This window comes from Sphaeramia orbicularis, chromosome 3, assembly GCF_902148855.1.
Source record: "Sphaeramia orbicularis chromosome 3, fSphaOr1.1, whole genome shotgun sequence".
NCBI lineage: Eukaryota > Metazoa > Chordata > Actinopteri > Kurtiformes > Apogonidae > Sphaeramia > Sphaeramia orbicularis.
The window spans coordinates 55,462,401-55,476,905 of NC_043959.1; the positions used below are offsets into that span (position 1 = coordinate 55,462,401).

At 37.5% G+C, this 14,505-nt stretch overlaps 1 protein-coding gene across 4 annotated transcripts in view; it reads right to left on the reverse strand.

The window, feature by feature from the left end:
• LOC115437987 (protein diaphanous homolog 3-like) overlaps window positions 1–14,505 on the reverse strand; it is a 184,722-nt gene that overhangs the window by 117,952 nt on the left and 52,265 nt on the right. For 3 of the 4 annotated variants that reach the window (XM_030161439.1, XM_030161418.1, XM_030161424.1), the window contains 2 exons: window positions 3,738–3,770; window positions 2,662–2,757 (listed from right to left, as the gene is read on the reverse strand). In XM_030161439.1, coding sequence (XP_030017299.1) covers window positions 2,662–2,757; window positions 3,738–3,770 — 129 coding nt within the window. The remainder of the gene's footprint in view (window positions 1–2,661; window positions 2,758–3,737; window positions 3,771–14,505) is intronic. The other variant, XM_030161430.1, reaches the window with a different exon arrangement.

The window sequence follows — 14,505 nt, forward strand, 5'->3', positions numbered from 1 at the left end:
TTGTCATGTGGAAAATAATCATTTGCTTTATATTTTGGTCCACAAAAGAATGATTTCATGTGTGTAATATGTTTTAGTTTTCATTATTTTAAACATTTTTAACCGTTTTAAAATGTTTATTACAATATTTTGAAAATTTGAAAATCTAAGTATATGTAAGGGTAGGGACTGCGATCTGGTAGGATCGGCGATTCTACCAGTAGAGATTCCGATCGTAGTCTCTACCAGTAGAAACTCCGATCAGAGTCTCTACTGGTAGAAACTCCGATCCTGCCAGTAGAAGGGTTAGGGTTAGGGTTAGGGTTCGGATCGGACTTTCTACCAGTAGAGACTCTGATCGGAGTTTCTACTGGTAGAGACTACAATCGGAGTCTCTACTGGTAGAATCACCGATCCTACCAGATCGCAGTCTCTACCCTGACATATATATAGTATACCATTTAGTGAGTGAGTGAGTGAGTTCTGCTGTAGAATTAATCAAAGGTTCAGGTTCCACTGTAAATGAATGCAGGTTATTTTTGACTCTTATGGAAGCTTAGGGTAGTAATACAAAAACTACAGTTTCATAAAATCTATACAAGATAACTTAAAAATTTAAGTGGCATGATGTGAGTAACATGATTTCTGCAGGTATCAGCAAATCTAATTTAATGCTTTTTAATGCTACTTTAAACTAATTTAATGCCCATGTCCAACTGCAGATACAGTTTTATATATAGTTTTATAACAGTTTACCGTCGACAGGCTTTAACCAGGTTCTGAATAGTTCCTCCTCCAATCATTTCCGCTGAAACTTGCATTTTCCCATTTTTCCGACATTTGCTAATATTCCCTCCGCTCTTTCGCCATGGCACGAGCACACTCACAGCATGTTGCACTCCTAGCATTCGGTGTTGCAACTTCACGTATCGGCCATAAACAATAGCCAATTAAAGGGTTCCGCCTGTCAATCATCACACTATACTTCCAATCAAACTTATTAAATGTTTATATAATCCAAATAAATCGTGAATAACGATGCTTTTTTTTTTTCCCCCATCAAGCACATTTAATTTTTTAATGCCTCTGGACATTGAATGTATTACTTTTCAATGCCATTTAAGGCCTTAATTTTCGCAAAATCTATTTAATGACTTTTAATGCTTGTTAATGACCCACAGAAACCCTGTAACATGTTTTTGAGGAATACCTGGAATATGAAATAACAATTTTTCATTGCAAAAATATTGAAAGAAAACAAGCTAACCAGGTTATTTTTGATCCACTTATGGGCTGAAAAAAAGAAATCAATTAAAAAATGATACCAAACTAACAGCTCAAGGTCACAGAAATTACTAGAAGGTAAAACCAGAGAGAAACAAATTTCAGTCAGGATACATTTTAGTGCAAATCAAGCAGAAATAAAAGCGATCTTAACAGTGATTTGAAAAATGATACCGATTTACTAAGCATGAGATCCTCAAGCAAGTAATACCACAGGGAACTGAATGGAAAATGTGTTTCAGGCGTAAGTCATTAGTCTAGCTTTTCCAGTTAAGACATCTGTGGCTATGCCATGACTCAGATGATGACAAATTTTTAAATCATGACTTTTATCCATAGGTAAATATACAACACAGTCTCATAATCTGCCTTTATGTCACTGGAGCTAGAGTGTAAATTGACTTTTGCAATCACCAACACCGAAAAAAAAAACAAAAAAAAAAAACAGTTGCTATAAAGTGACAGCCACAATAGTACGGTTATGTGGTGTGTAGGCTTGTGTGTTTGTGCAGTTAAAAATGATACAGTAACTGAAATTATTTAAAACTGTAATATGTGAGCCTTACACCATCATCCCTACATGAAAATTTAACTCATTAGAGCTCATTACATGGAATAAATGAGCAATGTATCAATCAAGTCACAACGGCATCAATCACACCACAGAAATAAAACACCACCTACTGATTCTCAACATCAATCAAAGCTATTGGCTTCTTTACCTCTTATGGAGGAACACACAACTTACTCTGCTTTTTCTTTTTCTCATGCTCTATAATTTCCGCTGCGTGATTTATCACCGTTACTGGGCTGATTAGTCTCATTTTGTTTTAATGTATGAAACAAAGGTCACAGCACCCCTTGATATAAGCCAATGAGGTGCTAAGATGTGGGAGTGCTTAAGAGATCAGCTTGATCCTCATTAATGCTGGTTCCTTTAAACAGTCATATCAAGACCAAGCATGCATGTATGAATGTGTGAGTGCGGGAGAGAGACTGAAAAATTAATGTGATCATGCACTGAAGCTTTTTTGCTATGCCCCTTCTCAGCTTAATAGATGCTTAACGGTGTTAATTAACAGTGTGTGTGCAAAGACATGAGAAACAGGTAGCACAGGTCAGGTTCTACTGGAATCTTTCTTTCTTACAATAGCAACAATGTAAAACTAATCCTTTCTAAAAATGCCTACAGGGACTTTTTAACATGTAAAGAGCTAATGGGAAAAAATATGTGCAAGTTGACTTGAGAAAAGCTGTTGATGGAAGGATGACAGCAACAAAAAAAAAAAAAAACCTGCACAATAAAGACAAACTGCAACATTAAGGAACATGGCTGTGACTACATCCAGACACTCCTAGATGAAAGTAGGAGTGGACTAAAATGAAACAAATACTTACATAGATTCTGGGCAATCTTGGGATCAAGAACCTTAAGTTCTTTGATCCTCTTCTTTATGGATTTTTTATCCTCGAGATTCTCCTCTTCTGGTTTGGCTGATAAGGACAAGACAACTGCATTATGATTACACATTAAGTTAACATTTGTAGAAATGCATTTACAGTATTACTGAAATATAACATACACAAACCCAGGTGCAGTAGGATTATGAGATTTTGTACATCCACTGTCCAATATTTTCCAGACTCAATGTATGAAGGAAAGTAAATCCAACTAAAATGTAGTTTACTCTATTATCTATTCATTTGCTGTAAAAAGACTAGTATTAAAGACAGTCTAAACATGACCACAAAAAAGATTTGTTTCATTTTTTTTTTTTTTTATATGTTTTTACAAAGTGACTGATGCTATAGTCCACCATGACAAGATATCATGCTAGTGGAAAGGCATAGAAAAAAGGATTATGGGAAATGCCACTAACAGACTCCAGTACAGAATGGGTTAGCTATCACATAGGCTGTTGCACAGGCACATTGTTGCACACACAGACTAATCAGGTTGTAGGTGAAGGTACATTTGTACAGGGTCATTTGGAGAAAGCGGGGTGCATTTGTCATACAGCAAAACAGTTCATGAGATCTGGATTACATACACCAAAACTAGAGACCAACAGACAGAAATACAGAATCCACACACTCAACCCTTTTGAGCCACATTAACAAAGAGGAGTTCATGGCTGGATTTAATTATTTAAGACACCAGATTAAGAGAACAAAATGTGCGTCCCGTGAGTATGCTGGGTAATTGCTTGGTGCTGTAATTATGGCGAGTGTGGTGAGAAAAGTGAAAAGAGAACAGAGAGGGAGAAGAAAAGAGGGAAGAGAGGATATAATCCACAGGTGAGATATTTGTGCTGTTCATCTTGGGCTTGTATCTTGTATCTAATTAAAAAGTGGCAAAGTATGCTGGGGGATCCTGCTGAAACAGCTGCTAGCATGTCCACAAACACCTACGGCACACTCCTCCAAATGAAATACACAAACACAGTCACACACAGAGCTTTCCTTGGACTTACGTGGCTCCTCCGTAGGTGCACTCTCCTCACAGTCTTACAGTGTGGTAGAGTGGAGAAAACACAAAGGGCAGCCAATAAGAACAAAGAAAATACCACGGAAAAGGGATAAAGAATCAAAGAGGAAAAGAAAGAATGCTTTTTCAACACAGTACCGTGTCTACTGCAGCTCACAACACAGACAACTCAAGCAAGGAAGAATTAATAGTCTTCCCTGGTTGTAATACTGAATGTTATTCTTCATTTACACTTGTATAAATAGAGCTAGAAGGCCACTTAGTACAAGGAATACCTCCACCAAGGCCCAGCAGCTCATTTAATTAAATGCTCTACCTCACTACCTTGTTAAAAACAGAAAGAAAGAAAAAAAAAAAAAAAAAAAACAGGCTCCACCCCTTGTTCTGGATCTGCTCCAGAATGTAATGGCTTGGTCCTTGGCCTATACTCTACCCTTCTACCAAGATTCATGAAAAAGTGAAAATGAGGTACACTCAGATCCCATTTGTGCTCATTTACCCTTTAGACCCAGGGTGTCAAACATATGGCCCGCGGGCCAACAAAGGTTCTGATCCAGGCCGTGGGTTGAATTTGCAAAGTGCGAAAATTACACTGAATGTATTAACAGTCCAGGGTATAAAGCTCATTTTATCCCATCTCAAGTGGGTTTGACCAGTAAAATAATAGCTGAATAATGATAACTTCACATTTTAAACTTCGAAAATTTTAACAATATTATGCTTGTTACTAAATATTTTGTGCCTTTACAGACCCACTGTGATCTGTAATGCATATGTATTAATGATAAGTTGAGAAATAACATTGTTAAACTTATTTTTCATAAGAAATTTCAGGTTGTTCAGGTTATTCACAAATGTATACATTTTCATAATAGAATTTTCCTTTTTTGCACAAAAAACAAATAGGAAAAATTGGTAGTTTCCATCATTTGTAGACTATTATACTATTATTTTAATATTTCGGCCCATTTGAGATCCGAATGGTTCCAAATACTTATGTCACACAAATTAGAGTCTGCACACAAGGAACGTATGGATGTCATGTATAAAACAAGGTATTATTTTGGCCAAAGTACCATTAAACAACACAGAGGACTCAATATTTATGACCTATAGCCGTCACTGTGTCCGTGTTGGTTTATGGTCTATGATTCACAGTCAGCGTAAATGATGAAAGACAAATTTATCATGTTGTATCTATTTATTTTTAATTCAAGTGGCATTGCTATTTCACAAAGCTTTCAGGTTCTTAAATATGGATGGTTTTGTGTGTATTTATTTCTTATTTATTGAATATAATACAAAAAGCATGAGTTAGCAACAGGAATTGCAGTAATAACAGGATTTAAAATTGCCAATATTAAATTCAAAATAAGGCATTCATGAAATTGATAAAAGATGTGCAGATGTCAATATTTACCTTAAAATGAGGATGAAGAGCAGACATTTATTCTTCGGGGACTTTAATCTTATATTCAATGTTATTGGGTATTTGAATGCAATATAAGGATCCAGCCCTAGAAAGCCTCCAGCTTACTGCATTAAGATGTTGTATTGATCCACTCATCATAACTTATAGCCTTATGGAATCTCATTTATTACACCAACACGCACTTAAATTGCAAACACTCACACATAGTATCTCGACCAGCTTATTTCAGTGCATATAAACATACTTGGCCAGGTCATATAATCCATGAATCATCCTCACATAATACTGCGAGGACTGCATCCATCTTTATCATAGCGGAGTTAGTGATAAGATAGAAATCACATTGCACACACCCACAGATACACACTGGCATTGCACTGCCTCAGGTGTTATCAGTTAAATCAGCTAATTAGATTGCCCCCTTCCAGCATCGCCTCTATCCTCTCTGGCCTTAAAACAGCGCATCTTCAGGGAAGCTTGCTCATTATACATTAGCCAATTAAAATGCCCCACTGAGGGTCAAAGGTCACTGGTTAATCAATCAGAGGGAGCGACGACTGTTGTAGTTATCAGATCGCGCTATCACCCAGGAAGTGGGAAAGATGAGGATACACTTGTGAGTGCAGAGCCACAGGGAGCCTGCACCACATCAGAGGTCTAACAAAAGGAGAGAGGCAGCAGACCACAGGTACTGTGTGACTGGAGTATTTATTTTAGGCTCTAACCATGAGCAAATTTGCTGTCATTCATCTTCACAGTGATCAGAAGACACACTGCTCGGCGGGGGGGGTTAGAGAAAGACCGTGAAAGAGAATCAAGTAAGAGTAGGGCTGGGCGATATGGAAAAAAAATCACATCACAATAATTTTTTTCATATCAGGCAATATCGATATGTATCACGATATAAAGCAAAACACTATTTTTGTCAAGCTTAAATTTTCCGTTACTCATAAGTTAGTTGTGAAGACATCAAAAGGTTATTTTTGATTTAAATATGATTTATTTTCTGTTAGAGGTTGAACAGGACACATTATGCAACTGTTCTAGATAAATAAGACAGGTCCATATATTTAAAACTAAACTAAAAGTCTGACCAGCAGGCAAAAGCTTTGAAGTTTCAAAAGAGAACACAAACAAAACAGACCATCTTCACCAAACAATGCCAGGGTATAGATGTGGGGGTGCGTTCTGTAACTGCCATAACTGGCGTAAAACCGAAAATGAAACTTAACACACTTTGACCATCCGACTCCCAGCTTCTATGCTGCACCCTACTTTTCAGTAACCCAGTCGGTCGAGTTCTTGGTCAAATTTCCTCCCAACGGAATACTCATTACCTCCCGCTGCAGCCCAAACATTAGCGTGTGTTGCAGCAGTTGCTCTTACACCTGTGCTGTGTACATCAACCTAACTTGACCTGGCTCTAGTGTGACGCTACTTAATTATGTTTGGCTGTTCTTATGTCTGTCAAAACATGGACAAATGAATTCTATCGACATTGTACCAAGCATATATCATTTTATCACCCTAAACCTAAGTAAGAGTAAGCTGAGCATAAAGATGTTATTTTCAAACAACCAGCGAATAAAACCACGGTTACTGTCAAATGATGAGAAGAGCTTTGAGGGGAAAAAGAAAGCAGAACTTTATTACAAGACAGGACAGCAGGGCAGAGGAGCAAACAGTCACAGCTGAAAGACTTGCACTCATCTCTGTTCAGCTACAGTCCATTCAGAGCAAGCTGTCTACCATCTGAGCACTTTCAAGTTAAGGCCTCTTAATGGACGCCTGTAATATATGTCAGACAAGAGCGATAAGTATAAAAAAAAAAAAATCAAGCAAGGATGAGAAGGACCATCTCAATTCTCCCTTACAGCCAATGTGGCATTCTTAAGAGATAAAGAACTCTAGATTATTCACATAACAGAAAGCAAAAAGGAAACACGTGAATTCATGTCTTTCATTCATTCATGTCATCATCTTTTCTTGACCTAAAAACAAAAACACAGACTGGTGGATGTAGAAGAAAAAAAAGTTGCATTCCTCTGCTAAGAATAGAGGAATGTTTAGCAGAGGGGTCACATGAGGACACAAAGCGGGTTTATCTGCTCCTCTCATTCTACTAACTGGTTTTGATCCGATCACTGTATGAGTTTAAAAGCACTTGACAAAAATATGACAATGTGTATAACAGTTCGCGTACACATGCTTCCCTAACGGAAGCACCTCCCACAAGGCAGTATCAGTGAATAGCGCCGTCAAAGCACTAAAGGGAATGGTGGATGAAACAAAACTGCTGTGAAAGAGCATGACTGATGCTGTACATGACAGGCAGACCTCAGAGACAAGCAAGTAACACCTCAAATCCACTCCCTAACCCTCTTGACACACGCCCTCACAGCGAATTCTCGTCCTGCCTCCAACGTACTGCCTTCGCGCCGGCACTTCATCTTATTGGGACAGATTTCTAATCAGAGAAAACATCTTAGAGAACCACCCTTTTTGCACACATGCTAGAATAAGCGCGCACAAAATAACACTAATGTCAAATGGAAAGAACATATACTAGATATATAATAGCAACTGAGTAATCGAGTGAAGTGGGGAACTGACAGCGATGTGAGAGAGGCGGCCGAGTGATGGGGAGTGTACGGGCACGCTTATTTCACCTGTCATTTAATCCAATATTTGTCCAACTATCTTATTTCCTGAGGAGATATCACACCATCAGGTTGACTTTTTCACCCCGATGAGGCTTCATTATTTATGGCATGTTACAATGATATGATCATCTCCCCTTGAGAAAGCACGGATACACAGCAAAGGGGAAAGATGAGAAGGTAGCAGTCTTCAAAGGGTAATTAAATCACTGTGTTGTTTCCAATAGCCAATCAAAGCAGTCATGCAGGTAAAGTTTAAATCACTGCTATTAGGGGAGTTTCTGTAGCAGGGATAATTCAGGGCCTTCCAATTCAATGTGAGAGACACCACACACATATATTTAATACACATACACACTCGCACACATCACTGCCTGAAGCAAAATCCACTATGAGACATCTGATGCACAGGAGGGAGGCTGTCTGCAGCAAGTGAACAAATCCACCATTCCGACACATCTGTCAACTCTACAGTCAACAGAGGGGAGATGAACAGTCAAACCAGCCGCACGCTTTGACTGTTGACTCACTGTACATCCTAAACTTCAGTCAGCTTGACAGACATCCAGCATGTACAGTAGCTACCTGGACTATTCACACCTGACCTGGCCTTACCCCGGCTGCCATATCAATGCCATCTTCGCCATCTTTGCTAACACTGTCGTGACGGCTTGCCCGGTCTGTTTGCACACCGACCGCTCCTCTCATCCGGAGCTGTGGGTGTGTGAGTACCGGCGACTGCGAGACAGAGATGGAGATCAGAGTAATGAAGTGAGTAGCTGTGTTGGGAGTGAGCTAATCAAAGTGAACCATGCAGGGCCACCTCTCCCTGTGATTCAGACTAGATGACCCAGGGCCATAATTAGTCTGAGACTTTCATTCTGATAGCAGCAAATTAACAGACTTCATTAGGCTTTTTCTCTCCCCTTCTCCTCTTTTCCTGCCATACTGAGATTGTTTCTAAGTCTTACTCAGTAAAATTGCTCCTACATAGTCTTCGGCATCTACCAGATACCAGCCAATCACTACAGGATATGAAATACCTAGTACAGACCACAAATATATTAAAAAATACACTCAACTCTGGGCTGAAATTATCACTGCTACATCATGAGATTTATAATTGATTAGGAGCCTCTTCTAATAAGTGTATACTGGCCTTTAGGGATGATTTTACCGGTGGTTTTATTCTCAGTGGAGTAGTGCCCTCTAAAGGCATATTTAAGACCTACCAATGGCCTGTGAATGTGTGTGTGTATGTGTGTGTCTGCACTAAAATGAGTATTTTCTGACTACTCTGTCATATCAGGTATGAGGCATTATTATCTCCATTTCATTTCACTATGTGACAGCACCAGTCCGATCTGAACAGTTGTTAAGCCCACACTAACATTTCCCAAGTCATTGAATGGATTGATGACAACCTAAATCATTCATCTCTGGAGTCATTTGCCATTTTTTCTTTTTTTTTTTTTTCTTTCCCTTCCCTTTGCTGTTGCAAACATATCTGCTCACGCCACTCCACCGCTTCCTCTTGCCCTACATACACAAAGCTACATGTGTGGATGAAATATTACGGTAGAAAAATAAAGTTGCAAAAGCAAATATGTTTTTAACGAGTTAGCCCATTACTGATATGAGAACATAAAAACACAAATTGGGAATAAATTGAGGTGCTGATGCTTGAGAAACTGAGGCAGGAGAAAGAAAGAAGAAAATAATAGTGGAGAAAGAAACACAGTGAAGTGTGAAGAAGGTTACACAAAAAAGAAAAAGGGCAAAGAGTATTTTGGGAGGGGGGAGTCAAAGATCCAGGTATTAGGTGTTTTCTTGAGAGCACTACAATATAGCATAACATATTAGTATCTAATAAAATGTGCATTATAGGCAAATTTAAAAATGTATGGTGGTTGATGGTTGAATATTATAAGGGGAAAAAAATGGGCCATCCATTCACTGCGTGCACTGTGTGATCAGACATAGCCTTTCAACAACAATGAAAAGAGCCTTTAATGATTATGCATTTGATGAGATCTCTCATAATGGCACAAAATTTCTGCAGCCACATGAAAAGTCATTATAGAACTAATGGTGTTCTTCAAAATGTCACAGCAAAAGCATAAAAAGAGTGGGAGAAAAAGAGAAAGGAGGTGAACAAGTGAGATGGAGTGAGAGACACTCACAGGAGAGAGAGTCCATTTGATGTGAGGAGATACATATATCAGTGGAGTAATACTAACTATGAAGCACAAGGCGTACGCACAAATTTAATGACTTAAAACCCATTTAATACCTCTAAAAAGGAGGAAAATAATAATACCATGATCGCAGCAGAAGAAATCAACAAAGTTGACTGCAGCATGTAGTGGTAATGAGTTTTGTTGAATTTGAATAACAGAAATATTCAGTGCAAACATCTGCCTCCTCATTAACACAAAATGCATGGCGGTAGACCCAGACGAATAGAAATCAATGTCCTTCTGCATTTACCACCCAATAAACATAAGAGAGCCTGTAGAAGCAACTTAATAACTGAGTCAGTGCAACCTTTTGACCTATGATTACAAAAAATGTGTACAATAAACACTTAACTTATTCCATAAAAATGAAAAGAATCCTCAAAGGCAGTCGAGGTAATTGCCTTATTTGCCAATTCTGCCTGATGACTGGTAGCAGGGCCTGAAGGCTCTGCCAGCAGACACATTCACAGTGGAAAAAAATCATATCTACATTCGAACCAGCAGGAGCGGCAAATGATTCAATGGGCGTAGTATTTTTTCCAAATGCTTCCATAGTCTTGTGCCGAGAATCCAGCACTTTACAATCCACTGGCGTGCCTCATGCTCAGTGATATTCGCCATCCTCCAAACACTTCTCAGTGAAGTTGCATTTACCCACAGCTAAGGCTGCATTGCTTGTTCACATCCTTTGTTTTTGTTTTTGTTTTATATGGTGTTCTTGTTTTCTACCCCATCACAACATCCCCTAAAAAGCCTTTCCTATAAAATTGCTACAACACACTACAGAAAAGGGAATGCAATTTGTTTTGGTTTTAAGCTTTATTTGGTTTCATTTTGGTTTCAAATAAAACATAATATTTTTCAGTTATTTTGTTATTTTATGTCATTTTACTCAGTGATGTTAACAAAAAGCTTTTAAAATTACAGCTGTCATGTTCTAGCAACAGATTTCTCCAAATCAGCCCTTGAATTTAAAAGAAATGATAATTTAACATATCGTCAAAATTGTCAGAAATTAACATCGAAATGACATTTTTGCTAATGTGGTGCTCAGCTCTAGACCCATTTGAATCCTACGGAACAAGTGGCCAAAAACAAACCACATTTAAACCTTTGAAAGCACTTATAATAACTGATATTATCCACTTCTGTAAACTGGACTCTCTAATACTTTACGGACTTCATTTAGGTTTTTTTTATCCAAACAGAGCAGCAATAATCATTGTAATTACTTTTGTGGTTTTAAAACCAAACAAGATTACTACAGAATATGAAAAAAACTGTATCAACTAATGCTAGTCTCTATTAAATGAATGATGACCCAGTACCTTGTTTTTCCATCTTAATTTATCTACCTACTATAACCTTCCAATTCATCTATGACAATGTCCACAGACCTCCTTAAAGTGTCATTGAAATTCAAAAGCCTATCCAGTTCTCCCCTGAGCATAGAACACCACAGAACCTGTCTCCGTAGTACAAAATATCCCTATTTTGTATTTGAGCTCTATTAAAAATCGATAAATGTACATGTAAAGGTAGCATAGGACTGGCAGCCTCGAAGCATGGACATGAATGATCACGACTGTTTAATGTATCACATCAGTCTGAGTTTGACAAGTCATGACAGGCTGTCAGCTCTGACTGTAAGCTTTATATCCACATGGGAGACTTCACTTATTATGTACACTCCTAAACCACTCAGCCGTCCATACATGCACAACCTCTCCCACCCACAACCACTATTTCCATCAAATAGTCCCCAGTATTCTAATGCTAGACCATTATAATCATATGGAAATGGGCTGTCTAATTTTCTCTTACAGCATGCCAGCAGTGAAAAGCGATCTTTTTACATTGATCTGTAGACTCTGACATCCACTGAGAACACAGCTGTAATGCTAAGCCAGAAAATATGAGAGAGAAGGATTTCCTTTAAGTGTAAAAGACCCTTTCTTAGGCGTCAACCAATTTAGTCAATTTGAATAGTTCAATCATATTATAAAGTTCTTGTACATAATCATAATGGACATCTCAAACTCAACGTGATCAACCCTAGATGTGTTTGTGCCCATCAGTGTTCAGAATAGAATGACATGTGATTTTCACTGACATGTATGATTAGTAATGTACACACTTAGAATGTATGTTAATAGTAAAAAAAAAAAACCATTAACATCACACCAATTCTCCAATTACTAGTAATCAACTTAAGAAAATAGGACTAATGGCCCTGTATCTCAACGGCATGTTCTGTCATGAATCAATAACAAGTGGATTTTGCGAGGCTGTCAGGTTCTGCCGCTATGTTAGAGTCCTGTGGTGTTGATGCAGGAGATCAATCTCCCAATAGAAGTGGGACATACTTTCACTGGAGGAGAACTCAAGGAATTAAATGAAAGTCCGTATATAACTTCCTATCAGTGCTCAATAGTCACTATATTGATTTCTGTAATAATTTTCATGTTATAAACCATCAAAATATAGACCATTAAAAGTAAAGGCAAATTTGGAATATTTAAAAAAAAAATCCAAAAATCAAAATGTGTGAAAACTGTGAACAACTTTGTAGATTTTGTCACAAGGAAGCCACATATAAAAACTGAAATGGATCCGACCAGTAGTTTCATCTGAGAATATGATTGAAGAAATTGCTAACAAAGATGAAGAAGACGACGCCGGACACAGCGCCTCCACAATAGCTCATGGCACATTGAAAAAACCCAGATTGAAATGTTTGTATGTCTCAAACAAATTAAAATTGTCCATGTACCATATACATTTATAAAATTCCTAAATAGTCTGATTAAAGAGTAAGTGATTATTAATCTTTATAGGGATGGTGATAAATCAATCCTTAAAGGAAGGTCCGCACAACCAGTGAGCTCCCAAATTTTCCAAAATTTTGGGAGCTCACTGGTTGTGCAGACCTTCCTTTATTTTTTTTCACGTTCTACTTTTTTGGGATCCTGCACACCTCTAATTTTGGATGTGCGTGTCGTTCACCTTTTTTCATGATAAATCAATCCTTCCATAAAGTTGTGTTGTTGTAATCGCAACATTTAATATAAATTCATCCACCCATCCATGAAAATGAATGGATGGATGTACATGAATTGTGAATATAAATCTGATAAATACATGTAGTGTGGTCTGAATGGGGGAAAAAACCTGATTCAGCTATGTGTGGATTGTTTGAGTCCCTGCATAGAAATATGAAATGAAACAACTGATTACGTTTGATGTTCTGTTCAGACCAACAATAAATTCTCAATTGTTAGAAAAAAAAAAAAATTGTATTTATTACTGTTTTCTCAACTTGATATTAAACATCTATATTTGCTAAAGAAAAATAAATAAATAGTGCTGTCAAACGATTAAAATTTTTAATCAGATTAACCACAGGGTTGCTGTGGATTAATTTCAATTAATCACGATTAAATATCATTCATTTTTAATCTATACCTGGGGTGTCAAACTCATGTTAGTTCAGGGGCCACATTCAGCTAAATTTGATCTGAAGTGGGCCGAACCAGTAAAATAATAACATAATAATATATAAATATTGTCAACTCCAAACTTTTCTCTATGTTTTAGTGCGAAAAAAAAGTAAATTTACATTATGAAAAGGTTTACATCTACAAACTATCCTCTCAAAAGATGTGAATAACATGAAAAAACTGAAAAAAATAAGTGTAATTTTAACAGTACTATGCCTCAGTTTATCATTTACACATGTACATTATAACTTACAGATCACAGTGGAACTACAAACACACAAAACATTGAGTAACAGGCAGAAAATTGTTAAAATTACACTTATTTCTCTTAAGAAATTTCAGGTTGTTCATATTTGTTCAGGTTATTCACATTTTTTGTGAAATTATAATTTGTTTTAGTTTAAATACATGAAAATATTTACATTTACAAGGAGAAAAATTGGGAGTTGTGAGTATTTATATGTTATTATGATAGCATTTTACTGGTCCTGCCCACTAGAGATTGAATTTGTCTGAATGTGGAACCTGACCTTAAAGGCTTGTTAATATTTTAGTGTAATTTTTGTATTTCACAAATTCATCCCAGGGGCCAGACTGGACCCTTTGGAGGGCCGGATTTGGCCCCTGGGCCGCATGTTTGACACCTGTGATCTATACTAATCGTGTTTCATTTTGCATGAGCAAACAGACTGAAGAAAGAAGGGAATATATATGCACTTTATGTGTCTGTTGCAAGCTGGGCGATGCGTTTGCTGAAGTGCTAGCAGAATCCCCGACTAACGTATGCTTCACGTTAATGTGGTATTTTAAGATGGAAGTGCTTTGGTGAAAACAAAACCCCTTCCTGTCGAGTGTGTATAATACTTTATGTTGGTCGACTGTTCCGTCTTGGGGTTTTTTGTCCCATATTTCCATCCAGAGG